Source organism: Balaenoptera borealis, assembly GCF_965194805.1.
Source record: "Balaenoptera borealis genome assembly, chromosome: 6".
In the NCBI taxonomy this organism is placed as follows: domain Eukaryota; kingdom Metazoa; phylum Chordata; class Mammalia; order Artiodactyla; family Balaenopteridae; genus Balaenoptera; species Balaenoptera borealis.
This window is the reverse complement of record NC_138863.1, coordinates 39565761-39591120: the sequence shown is the minus strand read 5'-3', so window position 1 is coordinate 39591120 and position 25360 is coordinate 39565761. Positions and strand designations below refer to the sequence as shown.

Sequence of the window (25360 nt, the reverse complement as noted above, 5' to 3'; positions counted from 1 at the left end):
TAGTTGTTCCACGGCATGTGGGATCTTCCCGGACCAGGGATCAAACCCGTGTCCCCTGCATTGGTAGGCGGATTCTTAACCACTGCGCCATCAGGGAAGTCCCTGAACTATGTCTTTTTTTTTTTTTTTTAATAAATTTTATTTATTTTTGGCTGGATTGGGTCTTGGTTGCGTGCGGGTTTTCTCTAGTTGCGGCGAGCCGGGTCTATTCTTCATGGTGGTGCGCGGGCTTCTCATTGTGGTGGCTTCTTTTGTTGGGGAGCACAGGCCCTAGGTGTGCGGGCTTCACTTGTTGTGGCATGAGGGCTCAGTAGTTGTAGCTAGCGGGCTCTAGAGCATAGGCTCAGTAGTTGTGGCGCACGGGCTTAGTTGCTCTGCAACATGTGGGATCTTTCCGGACGAGGGCTCAAACCCGTGTCCCCTGCATTGGCAGGCAGATTATTAACCACTGCACCACCAGGGAAGTCCCTGGATTATTTTTAAATGTAATATATGCTTGTGCTTTAGAAGTTGAGCTGTACTTTTCAATGCACTGTGCCTTTAAAGATATTGGAAACTTTAAAATTTTTAAAATTTTATCACTTATGAGAATAGAGTACACTGTGAAGGCAGCGTACATAACTTGGTAGTAGTTCTGTTGTGTAGCCTTGATATACTATTTTCTGTGTCTATTGTCGGAAGGAAAATAATGGCGTCTAAGGGCATAGAGATACCAATTTTGGAATTGTCTGTTAATGTGTACCCTTGATGAAATGTGCAGTTGGAAACGAGAATTTTAGATGGAAAAGGGTGAAGAAATGATACAGTTTTGAATGAAATATCCCCCAAAGGAATCTTACTTTCTCAGTGAGCTTAAGACATATCAGTAAATGTGGGAATTGTGGTGTTCTTTTCTGAGAGTCTTATTTGCAACAGTAACTTGTCTTATACTTTAGCATAAATGTCAGTGGACAGTAACTTTAAAAAAGTGACTAATACATATATTATGTGCATTTGTTGGGGGATGAGGAGGGTACAGATACAGTGTTTACTTAGTACACAGCTAGAGCATAAAATTTCTTAGTGTTTGACTAATATGTGTTATGGTTAACATTGTTTCAATAAAATAGTTATTAGTAGTTGTGCTTTAGTCACTAGTTTTCTTAACTAGGAAAATGTAAAAAAAAAAAATGAGCAGAATATTATACAAAATTGCTTTAAAACATTTAAAAAATATTTTTTAGCTTCCAGAAATGTTGCATGGTGATGGTGACAATGAAGAACATGGCTTCTGTCCAGTGGGGCAATTCATTCTTCAGAATTTAGGATTGCTGTTTGGATTTGCCATCATGCTGGTAATTGCCCTCTATGAAGACAAAATTGTGTTTGACCTCCAGTTTTGACCATTCCCAGCAATCACTGCTGATGACAAGAATGTTACCATGCAGCTTTGCATCTGTTCCTCGTACTGTAAGCACATTGCTCAAAGAAAAGTCAGTGGCTTTTGCACTGCTTAGAAGTTCGTAGATTTGAGCCTGACCACAAAGACCGGTGCTCAGTACTGTTTTCCCTGCATGAAGGGGTCTTTTAGAAATGTAAAGCTTGTGATGAAGAAAGGAGAAAACGGGACTCCGTGAACCAATGTTGATATAGGTTTAAGACTTTTTAAAAAAATAATCATATAAAACACTAAAGTAGTCTCTTTATTAGTAGAAACTTCTGTGGCTATGCAGAAATAGAAATTGAACCCAAAAAAATCACTTAAACTTTAAAAGTATTTTAAATGGACTTTGGGCAGACTTTTCTTTGTGCTAAAAAGTGAATTGTAGTGTCCTTTAATTCAGCCCCATATATACATGTGGTAATAGGGATCAACTTGACACAGCTTTGAATCTGCAGAAAGTAGACTATAGCACCTAGAGAAAAGCTCAGGCTGCATTAGAATATGGATTTAGCATTGGGAAAAGCCCTTATTCTTGAATCTAGAGTTACTATTTTTGTATATATTTGCATAGGATCTAAACTTGCAGCCTAAACTACTGAAATTTGTGATTGTACATTTGTGTGAGCTTCAGTTTAATGAAAGATTCATAATGGTTCTTTGTATTAATATTATACTTGGTGTTTGGGTTTTTTTTTTTTTTTAACTTTTGTTTTTGTTTTGGGTTTTTTGGTGGGGGTAAGGGGTTGGAGCATGTGGTAAAATGTTTTTTCCTTAAAATTGTAACCCTTTAGAAAATGTCAGCGAAATGAAGAACCCAAACATGGTCTAAATGTTCAGATTTCCTTTAGTTATTTGGGAAATTTAAGTTTTAAATGTACGCAGTGCTCTACCAGTTTGGCATTGGAACCTAGAGCACATGCTGTGGCTGGCGGTAACGTTGTAAGGCGGCAAGTTTACCGTGTCCATAATCTGTACGTGGAGTGTCAAAACGGATATGAGGATGATCTCCGTTGATGCCATGGCTGTCATGGTACCAGGTAACTAACTTGGAAGATGCATTTAAGTTCAGTAACTCAGCTGAAATCACTTGACCATTTTGTGCCAAGATGATATGCTGTTGGTGCCTGATAGGGATTAGTCTCTTTTTTTTTTAGGTGCCCTGTTCTCCTGCCATAAATTGTGAATGATTTGTGAGACGTGCAAGCCATGTTTATCCTGAATTTTGACCTAATAATTTGTAGTATTAATCATATGCATGTAGCTCTCTGTGTGCCACATGGTCTTCATTTATGCCAGGTAAACTGTATTTGAACTACGTGCAGGCAGCTTTGTTTGTTTTAATCTGCTTGGCTACCTGTGTGGCTGCTTTAAAAATCTTATTGTTCAGATATTTAAGAGCCAAACTCGTTCCATTCCATTTGAAATGTATTCATTTAGTCCTCCTCCTTTCCCCAGTTCCTTTCCTCTTACTCCATGAACTTTAAAACAAAAAACAAAACTGAAAGCAGCACATGCATTCAGGTATTAAGAGTATTGCCAGTGTTTCTTCTTTATGCTGTAAGCAAGGGAGCTTATTAGATGTTATTATTTCCTTAATTTATGCCTGAATTTTTGAAAAATTATTTCTGGCTCTCTCCATGGCCTCCCTCCTGTGACAAGTAGGCGTTTTATACATAGATTACTTTCAGCATTGGGCACTGAATTAGGACAGTCCTCATCTCACTGCTTGGCCCCTCAAGCAACCTAGCTAAAAGGTGCTGATATCTTATTTAGTACTGCCAACTTCAAGTGATTCAAATATCTTGCTTTCTGAACCAAGATATATTTATAGTTCATTTTGGGGTTTTTATGCCCAAGGAGGATTCTGCATTCCAGCATTAAATCTGCTTATTTTTAAAACTTTTATGAACAGCAACAGCTGGAATATACTCCCAGACTTAAAAAGAAATGCCTGATTTAAAGCAAATAGGTTATGCTGAAGTATATAAAAGTTTTATATCCTCTCAAAACTGCTATTATCTTTCTTTATTTGCTAGATTTCTTTAAACTTTTAAGAGGGCTGTAACAGTTGCTGCTAGTATTTTGTTTAGGGCTCCACCAGTATTTAGTTTTTACATCATCCTAATGTATAGTTTCAAGTCTTACTAGACAATCTGAATTCCACTACATTTCTCTGGCTCCAACATTCCATTTAGCTTGACCAGTCTAATTTAACATGTGTTTGTTGGAGGTCATTAATGTTACTTGTACAATGCTGTCACTGTGTGACATCCATATGACTTTTGGTGTATATCACATTGCATTCAATCAGCTGTGACTATGCTTAGAAATACTATAGTAAGTAGATGCAGTGTGAATTTATTCCATTAACAACAGTAAGTAAGTAAGTCAGTGGCTTAAATGTGATTATGGTCCTGCAAGGTGATACTTGCTAAAATATCATCTAAACTTTTTTTTTGTTGTAACTGAATCATTTTTTTTTAAATTTATAAAGCTGGAAATGATCAAATGCTGTTTTTTTTTTTCTTTGTCAACAGTGGTGTGTCATTTTATGTATGTTCCTAATGCTTATGGAACGCTCCCAAAATAAAGTTATTCAAAAAGAGCAAATATACCAGTGTGTTTTGTTTAGTCTTTATGTTAGATTTCTTACACTGAAGTATGAATCAGTCATTTTAAATATAGGCTGCATTTGCACATAAATGAACTTATAATTAAGTATAACTAACTAGTCAAATTGATTTAAACCAAATAACTTCTTTAAAAAGTAAAATATAATTTCTACTCAACCATCTAACAAGAAATAGGAATAGGGAAATGGCACCTTCTAATTATGAATTAAGTTGACATAACAGTGCTACACCCCGTCCAATCCAGTGCTCCTTGGGTTGGTCAGAGGGAAGAGTCATGGCAATCACAAAATTTGTAGAATGGCCAGTGGTGGACAGTGTCCCTCTCCGCTCACTTGTCTTATACAATGGGGCAGTATAACTTGGTCGTTCTGGTATATCTACCCTCTTACAAGGCTTTAGCCACATCTAGAAGAAAGAAAGTAGACAAAATTTAAGTCAAGGCTGTTGTTATATTTTCATATATTTGAACCTAATATGGAATTGTTGGCCTAAAGTTTTAGTTATGTCTGCAGATCTCTATGGGCTAAATCGATTGTATTTTTGTCAGCAGTGCTGCCATTGCTCAAAACATTTTTTTTTAGAGCTCCCAGAGCTATCTTCAGAGCCAGTATATACGAAGCTAAATGAGAAAAGAGGCATTTTCACCTGCTCTCTGAAAAAGCATCCTACCCATCTATTCATCATCTCCCTACCATACCTACCTGAGGATGACCTTCGGTGCTTACAATAATAATAAAATCAGGTATACTTTCAAAGCTTTGTTTATCTGCCACCACTGATATACTCAAAATCATGTTGCTTTACTAAAGGCCAATCCCAAAATATTCTGAAAGGATTTTTATCAGTGATTGTAGAACTAGATCGCCTCCCCATGTTACGTGGCTATTTTAAAGGGCCTATTACGTATATTGTGCTGTTTAAAACATAGTTGCCTTTATAACACACTACAAGCACATTATTCTTAGAGAGTCATTAGCCAAGTTCCTAGAATGTTAAGCATAGTTGAACCTCACCAAGCTCAATAAGATTTTAGGGCAAGTTGATCTCTGAATATAAGAGTAAAGGACAAACTGTCATCAGAAAGGTGAAACAATGTTTTTAAAACTCGAATTCCTTTTTCCAGTAGTAATAATAGCAATACTTGAGGTGATAAGTCTTGACGGCCCCACTGTTTGGAGCCCTTTTTCTGGTTTCTCAGGTTTCAGCACAAATTGTACGAAGGAGCTAATTAATAAGGGTGCTAGTCTCTCTCCCACATAACTGGAGATCCATAAAGCAGTTTTTCAGATATCATTAAATACAAGGACTTGCAACCCTCAAGTTGGACGTATTTCAACTAAGTGGATTTTTTTAATGAGAATTTTTCTTACTGAGTGACTTCCTTGTTTGGGAGAATTATCCACTTATAAAATCCTTCTATTCACCGCAAACTTAAGAGTTTCCATGTGAAGGAAAAAAATTGATCCAAATCAACTTCTGAAATTGCAAACATTTGCCCTTGTGACTTTCAATTTGGGTCCCATATGTGAAACTTTCTCTGCCCACAGTATCTTGGTATATATGGTAGGTTTCTTGCAATTGGCTGTCAGCTGGTCCCTCACTGTACCTGTTAGAGCTGCTCTGAAGGATTATTGCCTTTGAGTAGCTCCCAGTGTCCTACAAACAGAATTCATGCAAAATTCAGCCTATATTTTATCACTATCCCAGACCACCCCTTCAAATTGTGTGAAAATCTATCTAGTCATCTTCTCATGATGCAGTTAACAGAAACTTAGTATTTATATAGCTTAGTATGCCCATGCTGAAGACGGGTGCCTAGAAAAATTTTTTTATGTGTATGGTTTTCATATAATAATCTTTTAATCTGCAAGTTTCACATTTTTAGGTCAAGGTATATGTAAGAAAAAACAAATCATAAACATATGTATGTGTGTGGATGTGGATATATGTATACAGTCAATCCTCATTATTCCTGGATTCTGTATTTACAAATTTGCCTATCACTAAAATTTAGTCCTAATCCTAACGTCAATATTCTGCACTTTCATAGTCATTCACAGGCATTCTCAGAGCAGCAACAAATGAGTCACCAGCAACCATGTTCCCAACTGAGATTGAACCTGGTGACATTCTGCCTTCTCGTTTCAATTCTCATAACTATAAACAAGTATCCTTTTGACGGTTTATTTAATGCCAAGGTTTTTGCATTTTTGTGTTTTTTGTTGGTGATTTTGCCGTTTAAAACGGCCCCTGAGTGTAGTGCTGAGGTGCTGTCTGCTGTTCCTAAATGCAAGACGGCTGAGATACGCCTTATAGAGAAAACACGATAAGCTTTGTTCGGGCATGAGTTACAGTGCGTGAGTTCAGTGTTAATGAACCAACAGTATATATTACGTAAGGTATCTTTAAACAGAAACACAAATAAAACAAGGTTATATGTTGATCAAGTAACAAAAATGTGACCATAGGATCACAGAAGCTTAACCTTGTATTTCGCCTAGGAGTTCAGTATTCACTAATTCAATGTTGGAAGCAAGTTTACAGAACACAACTACTGTGAATAACAAGGGTTGACTGTATATGTGTATGTCCTTGTATAAAATAGCCCCCCATGTATATATCATTAGAAAATACTAACCACAGGCACTGTATCATAAAGAACTTTGGGATGTGATTCTGCAAGTTTCTTGATCTTTCTATTCCAGGAAGCTCCATCCAGAAATAGTCCATGAATGAAAACACCTAAATATAAAAGAAGCAGGTTAATACAAGACTTTACATATGCATATTGATTGAGTTCTGAAGCTGAAATTCCTGCCAGTGAATGCTATGCAGATGATACTAGGTCAGCAAATGAAGGCCTGCTCTAAAAGGAAGGCAATGTTCTAAGTTTGTGTTAACATTCTTACGTCAAGAATAGCTATACTTTGGCTAGTCAATTAATTCAGTAAAATTAGATGTGGAAGACAAAAAGAGGAAAGGAATTTTAAATGAGTCTACGTGAAGTTCTCTGGGCGAACGCTACCAGGTTTATATTTTAATTGACCAATGAGTATAATGTTGTTAAGAGTCCACAAAATCTACAAGAAAAGGTCTTCATGTAATTGTAGGGATCCAGTGGCTTCTAGGCAGCATGTGAACAAAATACCCTTCTGCTGATGTCTAACGTCCTGAGAGTTAAATTTCTCCTCCCCTTTTAGAATCTATTCTCAATCTAAGGCCACGCCTCAATCTGTATGTAAGAACACATGGGTGAACTCCCTCCAGAATGCAATGTCATACACAAACAGCTGAAGAACACAAATTAAGGAATCCATGAAACCTGGATCACATGCCCTGGCTATCCACTTATGTAAAAGCCTCATGAATTGAATCTGGGTATCTGCACATGAAAATATTCATTGTAATTGTTGCACAGATATGAAGAGAGGCAATGAGGAACTTAGGAAGACTTAGGTTTTATCTCTTAATGTGCTGTGTGACCTTCAACAATTCATTTAACTTTAGACCTGTTTTTTATCCAGAGAACAACTGGAAAATATTTGTAAAACAATAATGCCTGCTTTGTCTACCTAGTAGAGTTAGAATCAAATCAGCTATACTGGTGAAAGCACTCTTTAAAAGTAGGATATAAAAATCGACTTGGGCAGTGCTGTCCAATAGGACTTTCTCCAGTGATGGAAATATTTTATATCTGTGCTTTCCAATATGGTAGCCATATTTAGCTATTAAACACCTAAAACATAGCTGGTGGGACTGAGGGGTTGAATTTTAAATTTTATTTAATTTTGGTTATAAATTTAAAAGGCCACATGGGGATAGCCCAGTGATGGATGTTAAGGGAAGACTTAACCCTTTCTTCTCTCCAGGTTTTAACTGACGGAAAGCATAGTTGGAACAAAATGTCAACTTTATTAACTGGCAGAGCACTTGTCCAATAACTTCCCAAGTATTACTCTAGTAAAGCTGAATTACAAAATGCATCTTGAGCCTGGGGCCAGGTGGGGGGATGGACCTGCCTGCAGGAGCGAGAGAGGTCTGCAAGCACATCCTACATGCTAACGTCTCCAGCCAGATCTAAGCCCACTGGCCAGTCACAATAATAGATGGGAACAGAGAAAGTAGAGGAGACCCTACAGACAGGTCCCAGAGAGCCATTTAATACCCTGGCCCTGCTGACTTGTAAGCACAGCCCAGTAAATCTCTGACTCTAAGCAATGGGATGATCTATTCCTTACGTGGGAAAGATTATGTCATAGAAAGTAAAGAGAAGAGTTCATTTCAACACCTAAGAAAAGTGGCAATAGGGATAAAAGTTCCCTCTAACCTAACAACAATTTTATAAGAAATGTGATGGGGACAATCAAATACGTTTTTGTTTCTCATGGTTAATAAGGGCCTTATGGAAAACACAAAATACAAAATGACAGGAGATATTAACTGGGTCCTGTTTCACAGCTGCTCCTGCTCTGTGAGTCACACCTTTGCCTCTGTGAGCCATGGTCAGCACAGGGTGGTGGCCACAGCATCGCCAGGCCCTCTCGTTCACTCCTTCCTGTCCCCTTCCTGCTTTGTAGCGCTCTCCCTGTTGATGACTCTGAGTCACCATGTAGTGCCCCATAGTTCAGATAAGATGAATCTTAGGCAAACACATCTAGAATGTATGATGCTAACTCTAGGTAGATTTACAATGGCATTGTGGCCACTTTAAAAGTCACTTTAAGAGTGAGTAGCTTTTCTCATGACCCCAAAATACACAATACCCCACAAAAGACCTGGAATAACCAAAGCAATCTTGAGAAAGAAAAACAGAGCTGGAGGAATCAGGCTCCCTGGCTCAGACTATACTACAAAGCTACAGGCATCAAAAACAGTGTGGTACCGAAACAAAAACAAATAGATCAATGGAACAGGATAGAAAGCCCAGAAATAAACTCACACACCTACGGTCAATCTACGATAAAGGAGGCAAGACTATACAATGGAGAAAAGACAGTCTCTTCAATAAATGCTGCTGGGAAAACTGGACAGCTACATGTAAAAAATGAAATTAGAACACTTTAATACCATATGCAACAATAAACTCACAATGGATTAAAGATCTAAATGTAATACCAGATACTATAAAACTCTTAGTGGAAAACATAGGCAGGACACTCTCTGACATAAATCACAGCAAGATCTTTTTCAATTTGTCTCCCAGAGTAATGGAAATAAGAACAAAAATAAACCAGTGGGACCTAATTAAATTCAAAAGTTTTGCACAGCAAAGGAAACCATAAAACAAAAAGACAACCCACAGAATGGGAGAAAATATTTGCAAATGATGTGACTGACAAAGGATTAGTCTCCAAAATTTACAAAGAGCTCATGTGGCTCAATATCATAAAAACAAACAACCCAATCAAAAAATGGGCAGAAGACCTAAATAGACATTTCTCCAAAGAAGGCATACAGATAGCCAAGAGGCACATGAAAAAATATTCAACATTGCTAATTATTAGAGAAATGCAAATCAAAACTACAATGAGATATCACCTCACACCAGTCAGAATGGCCATCATCAAAAAATCTACAAACAATAAATACTGGAGAGGGTGTGGAGAAAAAGGAACCCTCCTGCACTGTTGGTGGCAATGTAAATTGATACAGCCACTATGGAGAACAGTATGGAGGTTACTTAAAAAACTAAAAATAGAGCTACCATATGGTCCAGCAATCACACTCCTAGGCATATATCCAGAGAAAAACATGGTTTGAAAGTATACATGCACCCCAATGTTCACTGCAGCACTGTTTACAAAAGCCAAGACATGGAAGCAACCTAAATGACCATCAACAGATGAATGCAGTACATATATACACTAGAATATTACTCAGCCACTAAAAAGAATGAAATAATGCCATTTGCAGCAACATGTATGGAGCTGGAGATTATCATTCTAAGTGAAGTAAGTCAGACAAATATCGTATGATATCACTTATATGTGAAATCTATTAAAAAATGATACAAATGAACTTATTTACAAAACAGAAACAGTCTCACAGACTTAAGAGAATGAACTTATGGTTACTGGTGGGGAAGGGTGGGGGAGGAGGGATAGACTGAGAGTTTGGGAATGACGTGTACACACTGCTATATTTCAAGTAGATAACCAACAAGGACTTACTATACAGCACAGGGAACTCTGCTCAATACTCTGTAATAACCTAAATGGGAAAAGAATTTGAGAAAGAATAGATACATGTATATGTATAACTGAATCACTTTGCTGTACACCCGAAACTAACACAACATTGTTAATCAACTCTACTCCAATATGACATAAAATTTTTTAAAAAAGAGTAGCTTTTCCCATGATGTTTAATTTAACATTAGGTAAATGAGGTTGACGTCTTTATGAGCCCCAGAACCAGGCACATCCTGAAGTTTGTGTGAGGAGACAGACTGTCCACCGGTAGAGGTGAGAAAGAAAGAGAGAAACTGTGCTTCTAGCCCCAGTTGTTCTCAGGTTGGATCTATGTTCCTTCCCTTAGGGTCCCATGAGAAATCGTTCCTTGGGAAAAATTCCATTGCTCCAAATCATTCCATGGAATCTCCTTTTCTTTCTGGTAATTTGCTAAGCACGAAGGAAAAAGCTAGAATGACAAAAACGCTAAGCTGTGGATATCTGTATTTGGGGGAAAATGTCTGTGTGTGTGTGTACAAAATAATAAAATTCATGACTTAGTGAATCTCTATCAGCTACCGTAAATCAAACCTGGGCTGATTCTTTGGTATTCAGTAAACTGGTTTATTTAACTGATGGCTACTCTTTACTATGGGATCTTGGAACACTAAATGGTCTTTATTGATAAGTTGTGCTTTATACCTGCTCCACTGTTTTCAAGATAATTTTGGATTTTAATAAATTTGGATCTTTAATAAGAGCAGTTGTGGGTTAAATTCGTAAATCAGTGTAAACGGAAATACCAACTACCTTGTACAACATCTGAGTTTATATATAACAATTGGAAATTCAATAGTTTAATCTTAGATATTAACTAGTTTATAAACTTCAGGTAATGCTTTTTTAACTTCTATCTTTTAACTGAGTTCAAAAACATAACTTTGATGGGCAGCATATACTACTCAGACTTCAACTCAAATGCCATCTTCTGCCTTTTATCATAATGATATGAGGAAAATTGAGGGGAAAAAATTATTCCATCTGATTTAAATACTTAAGAATCAGCCACAGCTCTTCAAGAAAACTTTCCTTGAGAAATGTGTTGATGTTTTCAAACTTCTACAAAAATAGAGAAATAGGCCAAAGAGAAAGCAGCTAGCTAAGCATGAGAGCCAGATGGCCTGGCTCTGACTCTCAACTCAGCCCATTGCTAGCTGGGAGACCTTGGGCAAGTTATTTAACCTCTCAGAGCCTTAGTTTTCATCTCTGTGTAATGGGATAACAGCAGTATCTGTGCCAAAGGGTCACTGTGAAGATTAAACATTAAGGGCTGGGCAGTTTCTGGAACCCGTGGTGGTACAGAGCAACTCACAGTAAGTAACCAGGCCCTCCCTTTGATTTGCCGGTACCCAACTTAAACACTCTCCCCCTTCTTCCCAAATACTTAGTTGGAAACAAATTATTTATCCTTCTTGGTATGTTGCTAATCTATCTATATTTTGACTTTTAGGAGTGAGGGGCAACTCGGACTTCTATTTATTGGTCTCTTATAGCATGTAAAATAGTGAGCTGGACAGAGAAGGTTTTTTTTTTTTTTTTTAAGGCCTATTTAATTAAAGAAACAATAAACGAAACAACACAGAAGGTTGTTAAGTGCCCTTCAAGCATGCAACAATATGCCCATTCTCAGTGTGCTAGGAATAAAAGTATTCTGAACAAATGGCCAGATTAGTGATGGGTCAGGCATCTACACCTGGGGGAAAATGATTCGTTTTAAAATATCACTTTTCCTAATGATCTTTCTCACCTTGAATCTATTGTTCTTCAATGTGTTTGTGCAATAAAACTGTTCAAGTATTAAAGAAAACTGCAATAAACAGTAGCTTAGAAGTTTGGGTTAGATTCCATGAACGTGTAATAGATTAAAGCAGCATGATTTTTGGAACTTCTGTGGCAGCCTTTGAGGGCCTATTAGGTGCCAGACACTGACAGAAACTAAGGAAAAAAGGATGACAGCAAACAAGGTCACCAAGGCCTCTTGGTGTTTGTATTATAGTGGAGGAGAGAGACAAAAAGGAAGGAAATGAAATAATTACAGAGTGTGATTAATGTTTTGAAGTTAATAAGCAAAGTTGTAAGAGAGGTTAACAAGGTGGAGTGAGGGCTTCAACAGATAGCCCTCACTTTTCAATTATTTGTAAAGCAAATAACTGCTTTACAATGTTGTATTAGTTTTCTGCTGCACAGCGAAGTGAATCAGCTATACACATACACATATCCCCTCCCTCTTGGACCTCCCTCCCCCCCCATCCCACCCATCTAGGCCATCACAGAGCACCAAGCTGAGCTCCCTGTGCTATACAGCAGGTTCCCACTAGATATCTATTTTACACATGGTAGTGTATTTATGTCAAACCATAAGGAAGTGCTTTCTGATGAACTATAACATATGCTCAGACCTGAATTTTGAGGAGTGCCCACTATGCTAAGTCTGCTTAGGAATAATACTACAAAGATCCCAAAGAGAAAAGAGCTTGAGGTGATCTAGGAACTGTGAGGAGGTCCAGTGTGCCCTGTGTGTGGTGGCACAGGATGAGCTCGAGAGGTAGACAGTGGCTGGAACGTGCCTGGCCTCATCGTCATGGTAAGGGGTTTAGAGTTTATTCTAGCTACAAAGGGAAAATGTCATTGTTAACTTACTTAGTCGTCTGAATTTCAATGGGGGCTTAGTGGTGACACGATCTGTTTACATTTTTAAAAAACTTCTGTGGCTTCTGTAGAAATGAAGGATTATAAGAGTGTAACAACACTTGTAGGAAGATAAGAGGCTAGAGCAAAAGTCTGGATAAAAATGGAGGCGGCAGGAGGATTGTAGATGAGCGACTGCATGTGATGTGAGTATGTGAGGGGGCAGAAGAATGAAGAATCCATGGGTTTCTGGCTGGACAGTGGTGCCGTTTGTCGAAATTCATTATAAGTTTTACACATCCAGGAGAAAGCAGAAACGGAGATGTCAGGCAGGCAGTTGGATACAGAGGTCTGGATTTTAGAGGAAAGATCTACACTGGACATTCAAATCTGGAAGATATAATCCAGGAGGTAATATTTAAAGACACAAAAAGTATGAGGTCACTTGGGGAGAGGATGCAATGAGAAAAGAGAAATGCAATTGGGGTCCTTGGGAAATCCAACATTTAGAGGAGGAATAGCTAGCAAAAAGCATGAATGTATCCGGTGAGAAAGGGAAAATCAGGAGAGGGTGATGACTTAGAAACAAAGTGAGAAGAATGTCTCTAGAAAGAAGAAGTTGTCAACTGGTAAAAACTGCTAAGAGGTTAAGATGAAGACAGAAGAGAATTCATGGGATTTGTCAACATGGAAGTCATTAGTAATTCTGAAGAGCATCAGTTGACTGGAGAGGATGAAAGGTAGACAGGAAAGAGGGAGTGAGAAGCTGGAGACGGCACGAGAATTGTGCTGCAAAGGGGAACAGAGGTTATGGGACAGTAGCTGAGGGGATACGGATGTTTAGACAAGTGGCATTTGTTGATTTGTTGTAAGATGAGAGATTCTGGTTGCATGCTGGTAGGAATTATCCAGTAGTGAGAGAGATAACTGCTGATTCTAGAAACAGAGGGTACAACTGAAGAATAAAAACCCTTGGCAGGAGGAAAAAAATGAGATCTGGACTATCCAGCGGATCTGAACTACCAGAGGGTGCAGCAGTCAACAGGTTTATGGATTTGGTTGTGCTAAAAGCCCTATTCTGATGGCTGCTTATTTTTTCAATGAAGGATGAGGTGAGATGTGGGGGCAAAGGGCAGGACAAAGAAGGCATACGTGGTTGCTTTGAGAGTGGGAAAGCAACTCTTCCAGGGAACAGTAGTAGGACTGCTTCATAGTGTTATGACCCTCCTTGAGATTTCTGACAGTCAAGGTAAAGTAAAACCACCCAGCACAGTAATAGGATTATCACACACTGTTGTGATGACACATCTACCTGTTAGTATCTTCCACCAGAGTACAGATTAGTTGAGGGTCAAGATCCTGTCTACAGTATTCACTGTTGATATTCCCCAGTGTCTAATAGAGCGAGCCAGTGAATTCACCATTCAGTGATGAATAAGGAAGCAGGATTATCTTTGACACATTAGTAAAAGCAGGGCATATTAATGATCATTTAGAAATTGTCATTTAAAGACAACACCATTTTGGTAAAATTAGGAATCGATAGTATTTTTAAAATAATACTTTTGAAAGGTAGTGGCCCCTTCCATTAAATTTGAAATAAAACATTAGGGTGGCCACTGAGTATTAAAAAGACAATTGATTAAGAAAATAAATTTCTTCACAACGTTTCAATCACAGAACATATGCTCATATTAGCTATTAACTGTATTAAATTTTGGAAGGACATATATAACAGGAAACAACGCATATTTTAGGAGTCTGCAAAGGTGTGCTCTTCGAGGCACCAAGAGATCCTTCTTTTTAATGCTGTGCTGCCTTAATTCCCCAAGGTCACCATAAGACTGTGGTTGATTATCCCATGTATTGTTCATTTGATGATTCCTTTCTACCTAACTTTTTTTTAGAAATAACTTCAAAATTACACAATTTTGTAAAACTAAAACAATGCAAGGGACATATACTCCTTATTCAGATTAATTTCATCCCCATTTATTTTCTTACTCTTGCTCTCTCTTGCTCACTCTGTCTCTTCACAAATTTTTTTTTCCTTAACCATCTGAGGGTAAGTTACATACGTGATGATTAAATTTTTAACAGCTGGGTAAAGTGAGCAAGAATGTTACATTTTTGTTCAGTGTTGAAATATAAGCCAACTCATTCCATCGCTGCACTTACCATCTTCCGGAGCATGCTTGTATTCTTTGTCTTCCATCACTTCATAGTCAAACCCAAGAAGATCAATAGGGATGGTGTATTTCCTGGCATAGTTCTGCTGGGCACCAGTCAGGAAGGCTTGTGTGAAGAAGAAGCCAGAAAGCCAGAACACTGGAGGAGGGCCGACCTCATACCATTGCTGTGGTGTCAAAGCACAAGTGTCCTGACAACAGGGTCTTCAACTTTGAATGCAACATGGCTTAATACAATTTGCCACAAACACTCCACCTATTATCTTCTAGGTAAACTAATAAGTAAGCTAACACTTTGAGGAATAAAAAGTCATACTCTCAAAGTCTGAAAAATAAGCAGCATATTCAGCATTCGTTCTGACTTCAATTTTGTATCCATTGCACCAGCTCATGCAATGATATGAATCATAATGTGCGTGAATGCAGATACAAATGTCTGTTTTATACATGCCCAGTGATTCCTTCAGAAAAGCTCCATACAGTATTGAGTTTCTAATATACATTATTGCACGCTACATCATGTTGTTTAATTGAATAAAATAAGATCTCCCTACAAGGTCTGGTCAGACGACAATGTTTTTTTCACTTTTTTTCCTCTCTGATTATTAGTACCCGGTAGAATATTCCTTTAGAAGTTTTCCCTTCTACTTCACCAAAATACAGTGAATCTAACATATGAAGACATAATATTGTACAAGGAACTTCCAGAAGATACAGGGTAGTGAGAGCTTAAGATCTTTATAAATATCAAGATATCTGGATATTCTGTTCGTATCATATATTATAACAAGTAGTTGAGTTACTGACTCTAATAGTAAAGTATAGAAGTCAGTCTGAAGAAGTGAATTTGAAGAACTTTCCCCTATAAGAATCCAACGTACAGTCTTCACTTTTCAAGAACAGTCTTAATCCTTCAGTACCAAGTCTAGTATCAAAGAAGGTCTATGTTATGGAAGGGGTGTTTTGTCATTTTACCCCCGGAGAAATTTCCTCACGGGCAATTTTTGATGTATTATGTATAGTACCTAGGAAATTAATCAATACTTCTAAGAAATATAATTGTTAATAATAACATAGTTAAGCACCAATATTGCCAGATAATTAGGAGGCTGGCTTCTGCCCACTCTACATTTCCAAGACAATTAGCCTTTGAGGTTATTACTGACTTGGGCTGAAACAGCAATCTAGTGATTTCATGACCTGGAGGGGTGCTGGACAAGGAAGAAATAGTTCTCCTTACTAGTAGCTTGTCTGGCTTTCTAAGATGCTGTGCTGTAGGAATCTCTTTTAAAACTAAATATTTAATGGAAGTATCAACATAGCCAGTCCTTTTCTCTCTTCAAATGTCCTTGGCTTGAATGTCTAACGTCACTGAGCACAAACACCTGCTCCTAAAGAAGCTTTCAGAGATTCTACTTCCAATGTTAGTATTCTGACAATTCCATGTAACAGTTACACAAACTATATGCAATATTGGGTAGTGGTCATTTGTGCCTGGGATGCACAGGAAAACTAGAGAGTAATACTCATTACGTTAGGCATCTTGATGAAGAAAATGAAATCAGAAGAAACTTAACGTATGAGCATTTGGATGAACTCACCTGCAAAAACTTCAGTCTTGCAAGGAAGTCATTCACATAGCTCCCAAGTGGTTTGAGGCTTGGGTATGATTTACCCATCCACATTCCTGGAATTTTGACATTCAGAATGCTGCTAACCACTTCCTCAAGATCTGTAGACATCACTACAAGCCCCTGAAACACATTTAACCATCGTTTAACACAACTGTATTCTAGATTACAAATAATTTTATAATTATATTTGTTTACAATTATGATTAGTTAAGGTTGAGCCATATAGCAAAAAAAGAAAAAGATATTTTCTTTTGCTCACAAGCTGTGGAGTCTTTGAATTATTCCTTAGAAAAATATTAACAATTGTAATCTAATCAAACTTTAATGGAAAATTTCTTTTATTGAAATATAATTGACGTACAACATTAGCTTTAGATGTACGACATAATGATTCAATATTTGTATACATTGTGATCATCACAGTAAGTCTAGTTAACATCCATCACCACACATAGTTACAGCATTTTGTGTGTGTGATGAGAACTTTTAAGATCTACTCTCTTAGCAACTTTCAAATATGCAATACACTATTATTCACTATAGTCACCAAGCTGTACATTACATCTCCATGGCTTATTTATTTTGTAACTGAAACCTTTTGACCCCCTCTACCCATTTTGCCCACCCTGGAAGATCTCAGCACTTGGCTTCTCACTAGCTATTAAATCACAGCCTAACTTTGACTTAGTTTAGTTGCCCATTAAATGGACAATTAATATATCTCTGTCCTGCCTTCTTAAAAGGAGAGTGATAAATATAAAATGAGGAAAATGATACAAAGTGCCTTGAAAGGTTAAAATATCCTGGATTGCAACTATGAAGTCTAATTGATCTTATCCCATTTTGAAATGTAAAATAGATCATTTCATTTCATTGCTTAAAACTCTCTGAAGGCTTCCCTTTACCTTTACACTTTAGAATAAAATTGAAGATCCTAAGAGATGGTAACACTTTGAGGCCCTTGAAAATTTTATTTGATCCTGCAATTGGGCCAGTTGCCATCATCATTTCTGTTTTCTTCATAGTTGACAATATAAATTCCAACTAACATACGGAAAAGATTTTAGAGAAAATTTAATGGATTAAACACCCACATTTCATTTGCCTCCTTCCCCAAACCCTGAAACAAGAGTAAAGGAATTTATTTGTTAGAAGCACAAGCCTAGGGACTTCCCTGGCCATCCAGTGGTTAAGACACCACACTGCCACTGCAGGGGGCGCAGGTTCGATCCCTGGTCAGGGAACTAAGATCCTGCATGCCGCGGCGTGGCTAAAAAAACAAAAAAACAAAAAAACAAAAAGCCTACAAGTGCAGGAAAAATAGGAAAAGGCAAGGCAATATTGGGAGCTAAAAAGCATGTGGACTGTTGGTAGTTGACTTAGTAGTCAGGAGAAACTGGCAGATGGGAAAGTTAAGAATCGACTAGATATACACTAGGATACTCAAAATATCAATATTTGGAACTGATGGCCCTAGCTGAAAGGGAAGAGAGGAGGGTGGTGCTAAAAGGAGATTGTTGAAATCTGGCTTAAAAAATAGATTCCTGGGTCTTCTCCCACAAAACTGTACATTATCCACCTTGAATGAAACCTGGAAAGGAAAATGAAGACATCCCTACAGCGGAGGGGATGCCAGGCTCAGGTGGGGTCAGAATTCCCATACTGAAATCAGGAATTAAGTGAATTCATGTGTATTGATTGCTGAGCTCCCTGAGGCCTGTTTCCCCTTTTATCTCCCAGAATGCGGAAAGCCAGGCCTTCATCTTCCAGGAAGGATACAGGGAGGACCAGGTTAAGGAGAAACACAAGACACTGAATACTTCTTAGCCAAACAGCCCAGCCAGGTGATACCACAGCCAGCCGGGCCAACTCCTCTCTCCATAATAACTCGTATCCAACCACTCTTCTCCACCTCCACTGCTACAAGAAACCAACTCAGCTGGACTACTTCAATCACATAATTGGGTTCTGCCTGTGCTCTTGTTTCCCTACAATCCTTTCTGCAGTGGTCAGAGCAAACTTTAAAAATATAAAATAGATCATTTCATTTCATCACTTAAAACCCTCTGAAGGCCTCCCTTTACCTTTACACTTTAGGATAATATTGAAGATCCTAACCTTGGCCGACAAGGCCATCATGAAGCCCGTGCCTTCCTCTCTCTGTCCTACCACTTCCCTCGTGCTCACTCTACTCTAGACAAGCCAGCCTTCCCTACCGTGCTCCTGGACCATGCCAAGCTGCTTTTCTCAGGGCCTTCGTGCTGTCTGGACCCTCTGCCCAAACGTTCCATGGCTTGTCCCTCCCATCAGGCCTCTCTCTTCAGAGCAGCCTGACCCCAAAAGACTGAGTTTCCCACCCATCATTCTCTACATCCTTATCCCATTTTATTTTTTTCCACTGAACTTACCAATGACTGAAAAAAATAAATTTATTTGTTCATTTTTTAATTGTTTGTCTCCCTAAGAAGTAAGCTCTACGAGAGCAGAAGCTCTGTCTTACTCCTTAACATTTTATGCCTTCTTAGCATATATTCCATCCAACAAACGATCGCTATAGGTACCACATTCTATACTCATTTACACATTTATTAACTGTCAGCCCCAGAATTCTATACACTTTTTAAGGGCGGGGATTTTTTTTTTCTATCTCCGGAACCAAGAACAGTGCTTTCACAGAATTTGTGCCCAATAAATATTTGCTGAGTAAATGAATGATATGTTTATTTCAATGATTTTCCCTTGCTGTACTTCTCCTTACCTTGACTGCTTTCTGGATATTAATGCATGATTCTCTTATGGTCTGCAGCAACTTATTGAACCGTCCCATCTCTTGGACAAGCACCGTGTTCATACTCTGAGTGTAAGTGGTTGGGTATCTCCTCATTGCAGACTCAACATCAAAGTTGTTTGGAAGTTTGCCCAAGATGTCACCAGCGACCTCATGTACTACTTCATCCGATGATTTTGCACCAGGCTCTGCTGAACGAGACTGGAAAGAATCCAAACTACGAATCAGAAATCCTCATAAAAGTCTAAGAATTGCTGGATAGGAAAACTCCTAAAGTAAATTTTATAAGAATGAGTACTATTGATACTTTGCTATTTTAACTATGATTCTTCTCCCCACGAGATTTATTGAAGTGTTGATAACAGGCATGGGAATGGAGTTTCGGGAGAAAAGCAATTGTTAGAAGGTAGAAGGTCATGTACAATGTTCAGAAGCAAAAGAGGGTCTGGAGGAAGCAAACAAGCTGCACATTGTGCTGCCCGGGGGTCAGGGGAAGAGCAGATGATGCAGACAGAGGGATAAAAAACGTTCATGTTGGGGGTGGGTGGTCAAGTGATGATGGGCATCAAAGCCCAGGAGGACAAAATCTGGTTTTGCTTTGAGAAAGCTCGCCACAAAATATATTTGGTAATAACTCTGGTGCCTAGTGGTTGCCAAAAGCAGAGATAGAGTTTTTTTTTCCTTGAACCAAGAGGGCAAAGAAAATAAGCTCATCTCCTCTAAGCAGTTGGAAGAGTTATGGCGATAAGGCAGACTTTAGGGATTCACACTGGAAGCAAGGAAGGGGAATTTCATTTCAATTTTTATTTTTTATGTTTATAGTGACACCATGTAAATGAATCTATATTTTCTGGGAAAACCCTTTAAGTCCTCAGAATAAATGAATGTGTGTGTGTGTGTGTGTGTGTGTGTGTGTGTGTGTGTGTGTGTGTGTGTGTGTGTGTTGAGAGAGAACAAGCACTGTTAGAATATAAATGAATATATCTCATACTTTCCCAGTCCGTGGAAATTGTGTTCAGTCTTATTTCAGATTTTATATTTTCTAGTGTCTATATTGGCTCTATTCTATAAATATTGACTGTTACTTCTACTTAAGTTTCTAGTGAGATTTTTAATGCTACCTAACACATTCTTATGAAGTTGTGCAATAAAAAAATGAAATGTTGGTAAGTGTTAATTACATGCTAGCAAAAAAAGGGATCTGTCAATATAGTAATCCTTTATCATGATCCCAAAACATTAGGTTTACAACTAAGTATATAAAACAAATTACAGAGAACAAAGAAGGTAATGAACATTTGGCCAAAACTAGTGAAATCTCTATTTCCGTTGCATTTAAAGAATCATATGCTGACTTCTATTTGTATTTTGACGTGCACACAATATACTATAAACTCAACCATTCCTATTTTCTAAGAAGAGCTGTGCCTCCACCAAAAAACCCCGAAGGAAAAAAAAAAAATCTTAGCCCTATAGCCCTTCAAAAATGTAAAAAAAATAATTTAGTAACACAAACATTCCTATACCTATTTCTCACACACCAAAATCACATAATTGGGGGGGTTTGTTTTAAAAGTAATATCCAACTGATATTGAGAATTAAGAGCAAAAGGGTGTTATTTATTTGTAATTATATAACTTAGCTTTTTTCCTTTTTACCACCTTTCCTTAGAGTTTTCACAAACACCATTTGAAATCTAACAGTCGTTTCCCTTTTATTAAACAAATAAAGATAAGTGGGATCCATTTTCAAGGAGACATCATGGAATTTCGCCTTTCCATTTCTAGTTTCACAATATTTTAGGTTGAAACAATTTTCTTATTCAAAAAAGAGTCTGGCACACTATAACACTCTTAGAGGAAAACATAGGCAGAGCACTCTATGACATAAATCACAGCAAGATCCTTTTTGACCCACCTCCTAGAGAAATGGAAATAAAAACAAAAATAAACAAATGGGACCTAATGAAACTTAAAAGCTTTTGCACAGCAAAGGAAACCATAAACAAGACCAAAAGACAACCCTCAGAATGGGAGAAAAGATTTGCAAATGAAGCAACTGACAAAGGATTAATCTCCAAAATTTACAAGCAGCTCATGCAGCTCAATATCCAAAAACCAAACAACCCAATCCAAAAATGGGCAGAAGACCTAAATAGACATTTCTCCAAAGAAGATATACAGGTTGGCAACAAACACATGAAAGGATGCTCAACAACACTAATTAGAGAAATGCAAATCAAAACTACAATGAGGTATCACCTCACACCAGTCAGAAGGGCCATCATCAAAAAATCTACAAATAAATGCTGGAGAGGGTGTGGAGAAAAGGGAACCCTCTTGCACTGTTGGTGGGAATGTAAATTGGTACAGCCACTATGGAGAACAGTATGGAGGTTCCTTAAAAAACTGAAAATAGAACTACCATACGACCCAGCAATCCCACTCCTGGGCATATACCCTGAGAAAAGCATAATTCAAAAAGAGTCATGTACCACAATGTTCATTGCAGCTCTACTTACAATAGCCAGGACATGGAAGCAACCTAAGTGTCCATCAACAGATGAATGGATAACGATGTGGCACATATATATAATGGAATATTACTCAGCCATAAAAAGAAACGAAATTGAGTTACTGTAGTGAGGTGGATGGACCTAGAGACTGTCATACAGAGTGAAGTAAGTCAGAAAGAGAAAAACAAATACCGTATGCTAACACATATATATGGAATCTAAAAAAAAAAAAAAAAGAAGAAAAATGGTTCTGAAGAACCTAGGGGCAGGAAAGGAATAAAGATGCAGACATAGAGAATGGACCTGAGGACACAGGGAGGGGGAAGGGTAAGCCGGGACAAAGTGAGAGAGTGGCATGGACATATATACACTACCAAATGTAAAATAGATAGCTAGTGGGAAGCAGCCGCATAGCACAGGGGGATCAGCTCTGTGCTTTGTGACCACCTAGAGGGGTGAGATAGGGAGGGCGGGAGGGAGACACAAGAGGGAGGGGATATGGGGATATATATATATGTATAGCTGATTCACATTGTTATAAAGCAGAAACTAACACACCATTGTAAAGCAATTATACTCCAATAAAGATGTTTCTTTTTAAAAAAAAAAAAAAAAAGAGAGTCTGGCAGTTAAGCATAAGCAAAAGAGCTCTGCAGAAGTAACATTCTCTGCTCCAATACTGGCTCCTGTCATTTCAAAAGATATTTTCATTAAATACACAATGTAAAGGTCTTGTCATCGTGACCTTGCTCTCCAACCTGCAGTTCTGGTCTATCTCATTGCCTCTGAATTGTGGTTAATCCCGATGTAGGATCACTGAACTCCTGCTTACCCATTACTATAACTGTACTTGCCAATCTGAGTTGGAGGATATTGAAAGAGATTGTTTAATTACATACTGAGAAGATACCCCAAGTGTATTTAAACTTATTTGTTTGGTTCTGAGTCATTCTCTGTTGGAATGAGCCCACTGCTTCATGTGGCACAGCCCATCAGGTTTAAATAAAGCCAAAAGACACTATAAATCTCCTGCTGTCAGACTGTTGTGTACTACAGGCACTGATGTTCCTAACAACCTACTTATTCATGTCTGTATATATGCTTTCATGCTCAGGCAATAACTGATTTTAATGGTATTAACATGTAAAGTGGACATAAAAAATAATCTTTGTCCTTTCTGCCTTATTAGTAAATGTCATCTTACAGTAGACCAGAGCTAGAAGTTCCATGAACTCTTCCATCAGTGACAGCACACTACTTCATCCTCCTAATCTGGTTCTTTTAGCTTCCCGCCCCCCACTCCCAACCCAGCATCTCTGGTTATCTGCCTTCTAGGTCCTATCCCATTTTTAGAATCTAGAAGGAATATCACATAGTGGTTCAGAACACAAATTCTGGAGCCAAACTAGTGGGCGTCACACTGCTTGGCTTTGAGTCCTGGCTTGAAATTGTACTAGCTGACCTTGAGTAAATGACTTAATCTTTCTGTGTCTGAGTCTTTTAGCTGTAAAATGGGAATAATTAGCACCCTCACTTCATAGGACTGTCGTAAGCATTACACTGTTATACATAAAGCATTCAGAACAGTGCTCCCATACAATAAGCACTATAAAGTTATTAACTATTATTAGTATTAATCTGAGATTCCATAAAAATAAAAAAGACCAGCTCGAAATCAGTTTGGGGGATAATTTGCTTGACTGAATAAACATCCTGAACTTACTAAAATTTCATTCAATCACTAAGGGAACTCACCATTTGGACTAATTTGCTTTCAAAAATAAAAAAAAAACAAACAAGCGTATCTTCTAATGGGAGAACAATACAAGGGAAGATCTCTAAATAGACAAGCAAGATTAAATATCTTTCATTCAAACGTACTGACTTGTGCCCATGTTGAAATCTGGTGCCTTGGAAGGTCATTCTCCGACGTGCCCTTACATTTATGCTCTCACCAGTGGAGCCGCATGTCTAAGAGTCAAAGGTTCTCCTAAACTTTTTAATTTATTTTGTACTTACTATTATATTCCTTATATATTATGTAATCTGATAAAATATTGATGTGAAAGAAACTATTTCTATGTAAACTAGGTTAAATGTTCTAGAATATTTGATAAAGATAAGTCATTTAAAAATGTTGAATCAGTAAGAGAGAAAATAAAATAGGCAGAATTCTAGATGGATTCTGGCATTAAACTGCTTCCAGGTATCTTTGAAATTCTTCTTCCACTTTAAAGGAAGTAAAAAGGGATAATGTGTTAGGGCATGATTTAAGCAAGAAAGGCAAAATGGAACTCCTAGCAGCAGAATGATATCAAAGAATACTCAGAGGTACTCAAAGAATATTATTCAAAGAACTCTTGGAAGCAGAATGATACTCTAAGATTCTTCCCAAATCAAAAGACTGATGAAAACAAAACCCACACATTCATTTACTTTGTGTTTAAACCCATTTTTAAGGTACGTATTTTTTTTCTTTTCCTTAAAGTGGTTCTCCACTTGAAGAGATGGAATTCTGTGCCTGGGCCTCTGCCCTGTTGTCTCATGCTGATTGGGGGGTATCCTTTCCAGCCTCAGAAGCCCGTTCCTGCACAGATCACACACCTGTGTGAGAAGAATGTTATCAAACAGCAGTTGAGTTTCTGACTGATCTTTAGTGATATCTGCATTGGCGTTCATCCCAAAGATTTCCGGAGCTGGGGTCAGCGGCAGTGTCTTTGTGTATTCGATGTAGCTTTTGTGCTGCAAAGATGAGTAACAAGGAATCAGGAGGTTAGAAATCAGGAAATCAGGTTAGAATTACAGAAATCTAATTATCCTGTAGAGCTTGCTCACTGAAAAGAGATAATTTTTAATACTCAAGTTACTGAGTGGATGAGCCTGAGAGCCTGGACACTGAATGCTTTCATTTTCTTTCAACCTGGGCCAAAGTGTTAAAAAAAAAAAAAAAAAGATATGGACACATTTAGAGAGAGAAAAAAAAGTCCCATTCAATTGGAATGGATCTGAAAATGGAGAGAGGAATATCCTGGCTGCTTCATTTAGAAATTCTTCCAGAGAAATCTTTCTGTGCTGCATTTGCTGATGACTGTTCTTAGTTTTTCACAATAATTTTTTTTCTGCTTTAGTCTGATTTTTCTGTTTACTCTTATTGTGATAAATCCACGTAATTCGGAAAAGTGAAAATCATCTGAGATTTTATCATGAGATAACCACCATTAATATGGTAAATCTTTTTATATATATGCAGACACGTTTTATATTTTATTTATGTGAATTTCTATCAAAATTCCATACTTTTCCTGATGCTCATATAATC

At 37.8% G+C, this 25360-nt stretch overlaps 2 protein-coding genes and 1 long non-coding RNA gene across 10 annotated transcripts in view; 2 read left to right on the top strand and 1 right to left on the bottom strand.

Moving 5' to 3' along the window:
- The window catches only part of SLC39A10 (solute carrier family 39 member 10), a 98525-nt gene extending 94492 nt beyond the window's left edge, over positions 1-4033 (top strand). For all 8 annotated transcript variants that reach the window (XM_082397338.1, XM_082397337.1, XM_082397342.1 and 5 more), the window contains one exon: positions 1224-4033. In XM_082397338.1, the coding sequence (XP_082253464.1) occupies positions 1224-1382 (159 nt within the window). In that variant the 3' untranslated portion in view covers positions 1383-4033. The remainder of the gene's footprint in view (positions 1-1223) is intronic.
- Positions 4034-4164: 131 nt separating this feature from the next.
- The window catches only part of DNAH7 (dynein axonemal heavy chain 7), a 246606-nt gene continuing 225410 nt past the window's right edge, over positions 4165-25360 (bottom strand). The window contains exons 60-65 of the mRNA XM_082397280.1: positions 24646-24783; positions 19496-19726; positions 16705-16857; positions 15093-15270; positions 6695-6798; positions 4165-4461 (exon numbers count right to left, since the gene is read on the bottom strand). Coding sequence (XP_082253406.1) covers positions 4255-4461; positions 6695-6798; positions 15093-15270; positions 16705-16857; positions 19496-19726; positions 24646-24783 — 1011 coding nt within the window. The 3' untranslated portion in view covers positions 4165-4254. The remainder of the gene's footprint in view (positions 4462-6694; positions 6799-15092; positions 15271-16704; positions 16858-19495; positions 19727-24645; positions 24784-25360) is intronic.
- On the top strand, positions 19723-21071 carry LOC309631271. Its single transcript, XR_014246166.1, has 2 exons — positions 19723-20427; positions 20474-21071. It is a non-coding gene; the product is annotated as an uncharacterized lncRNA (long non-coding RNA).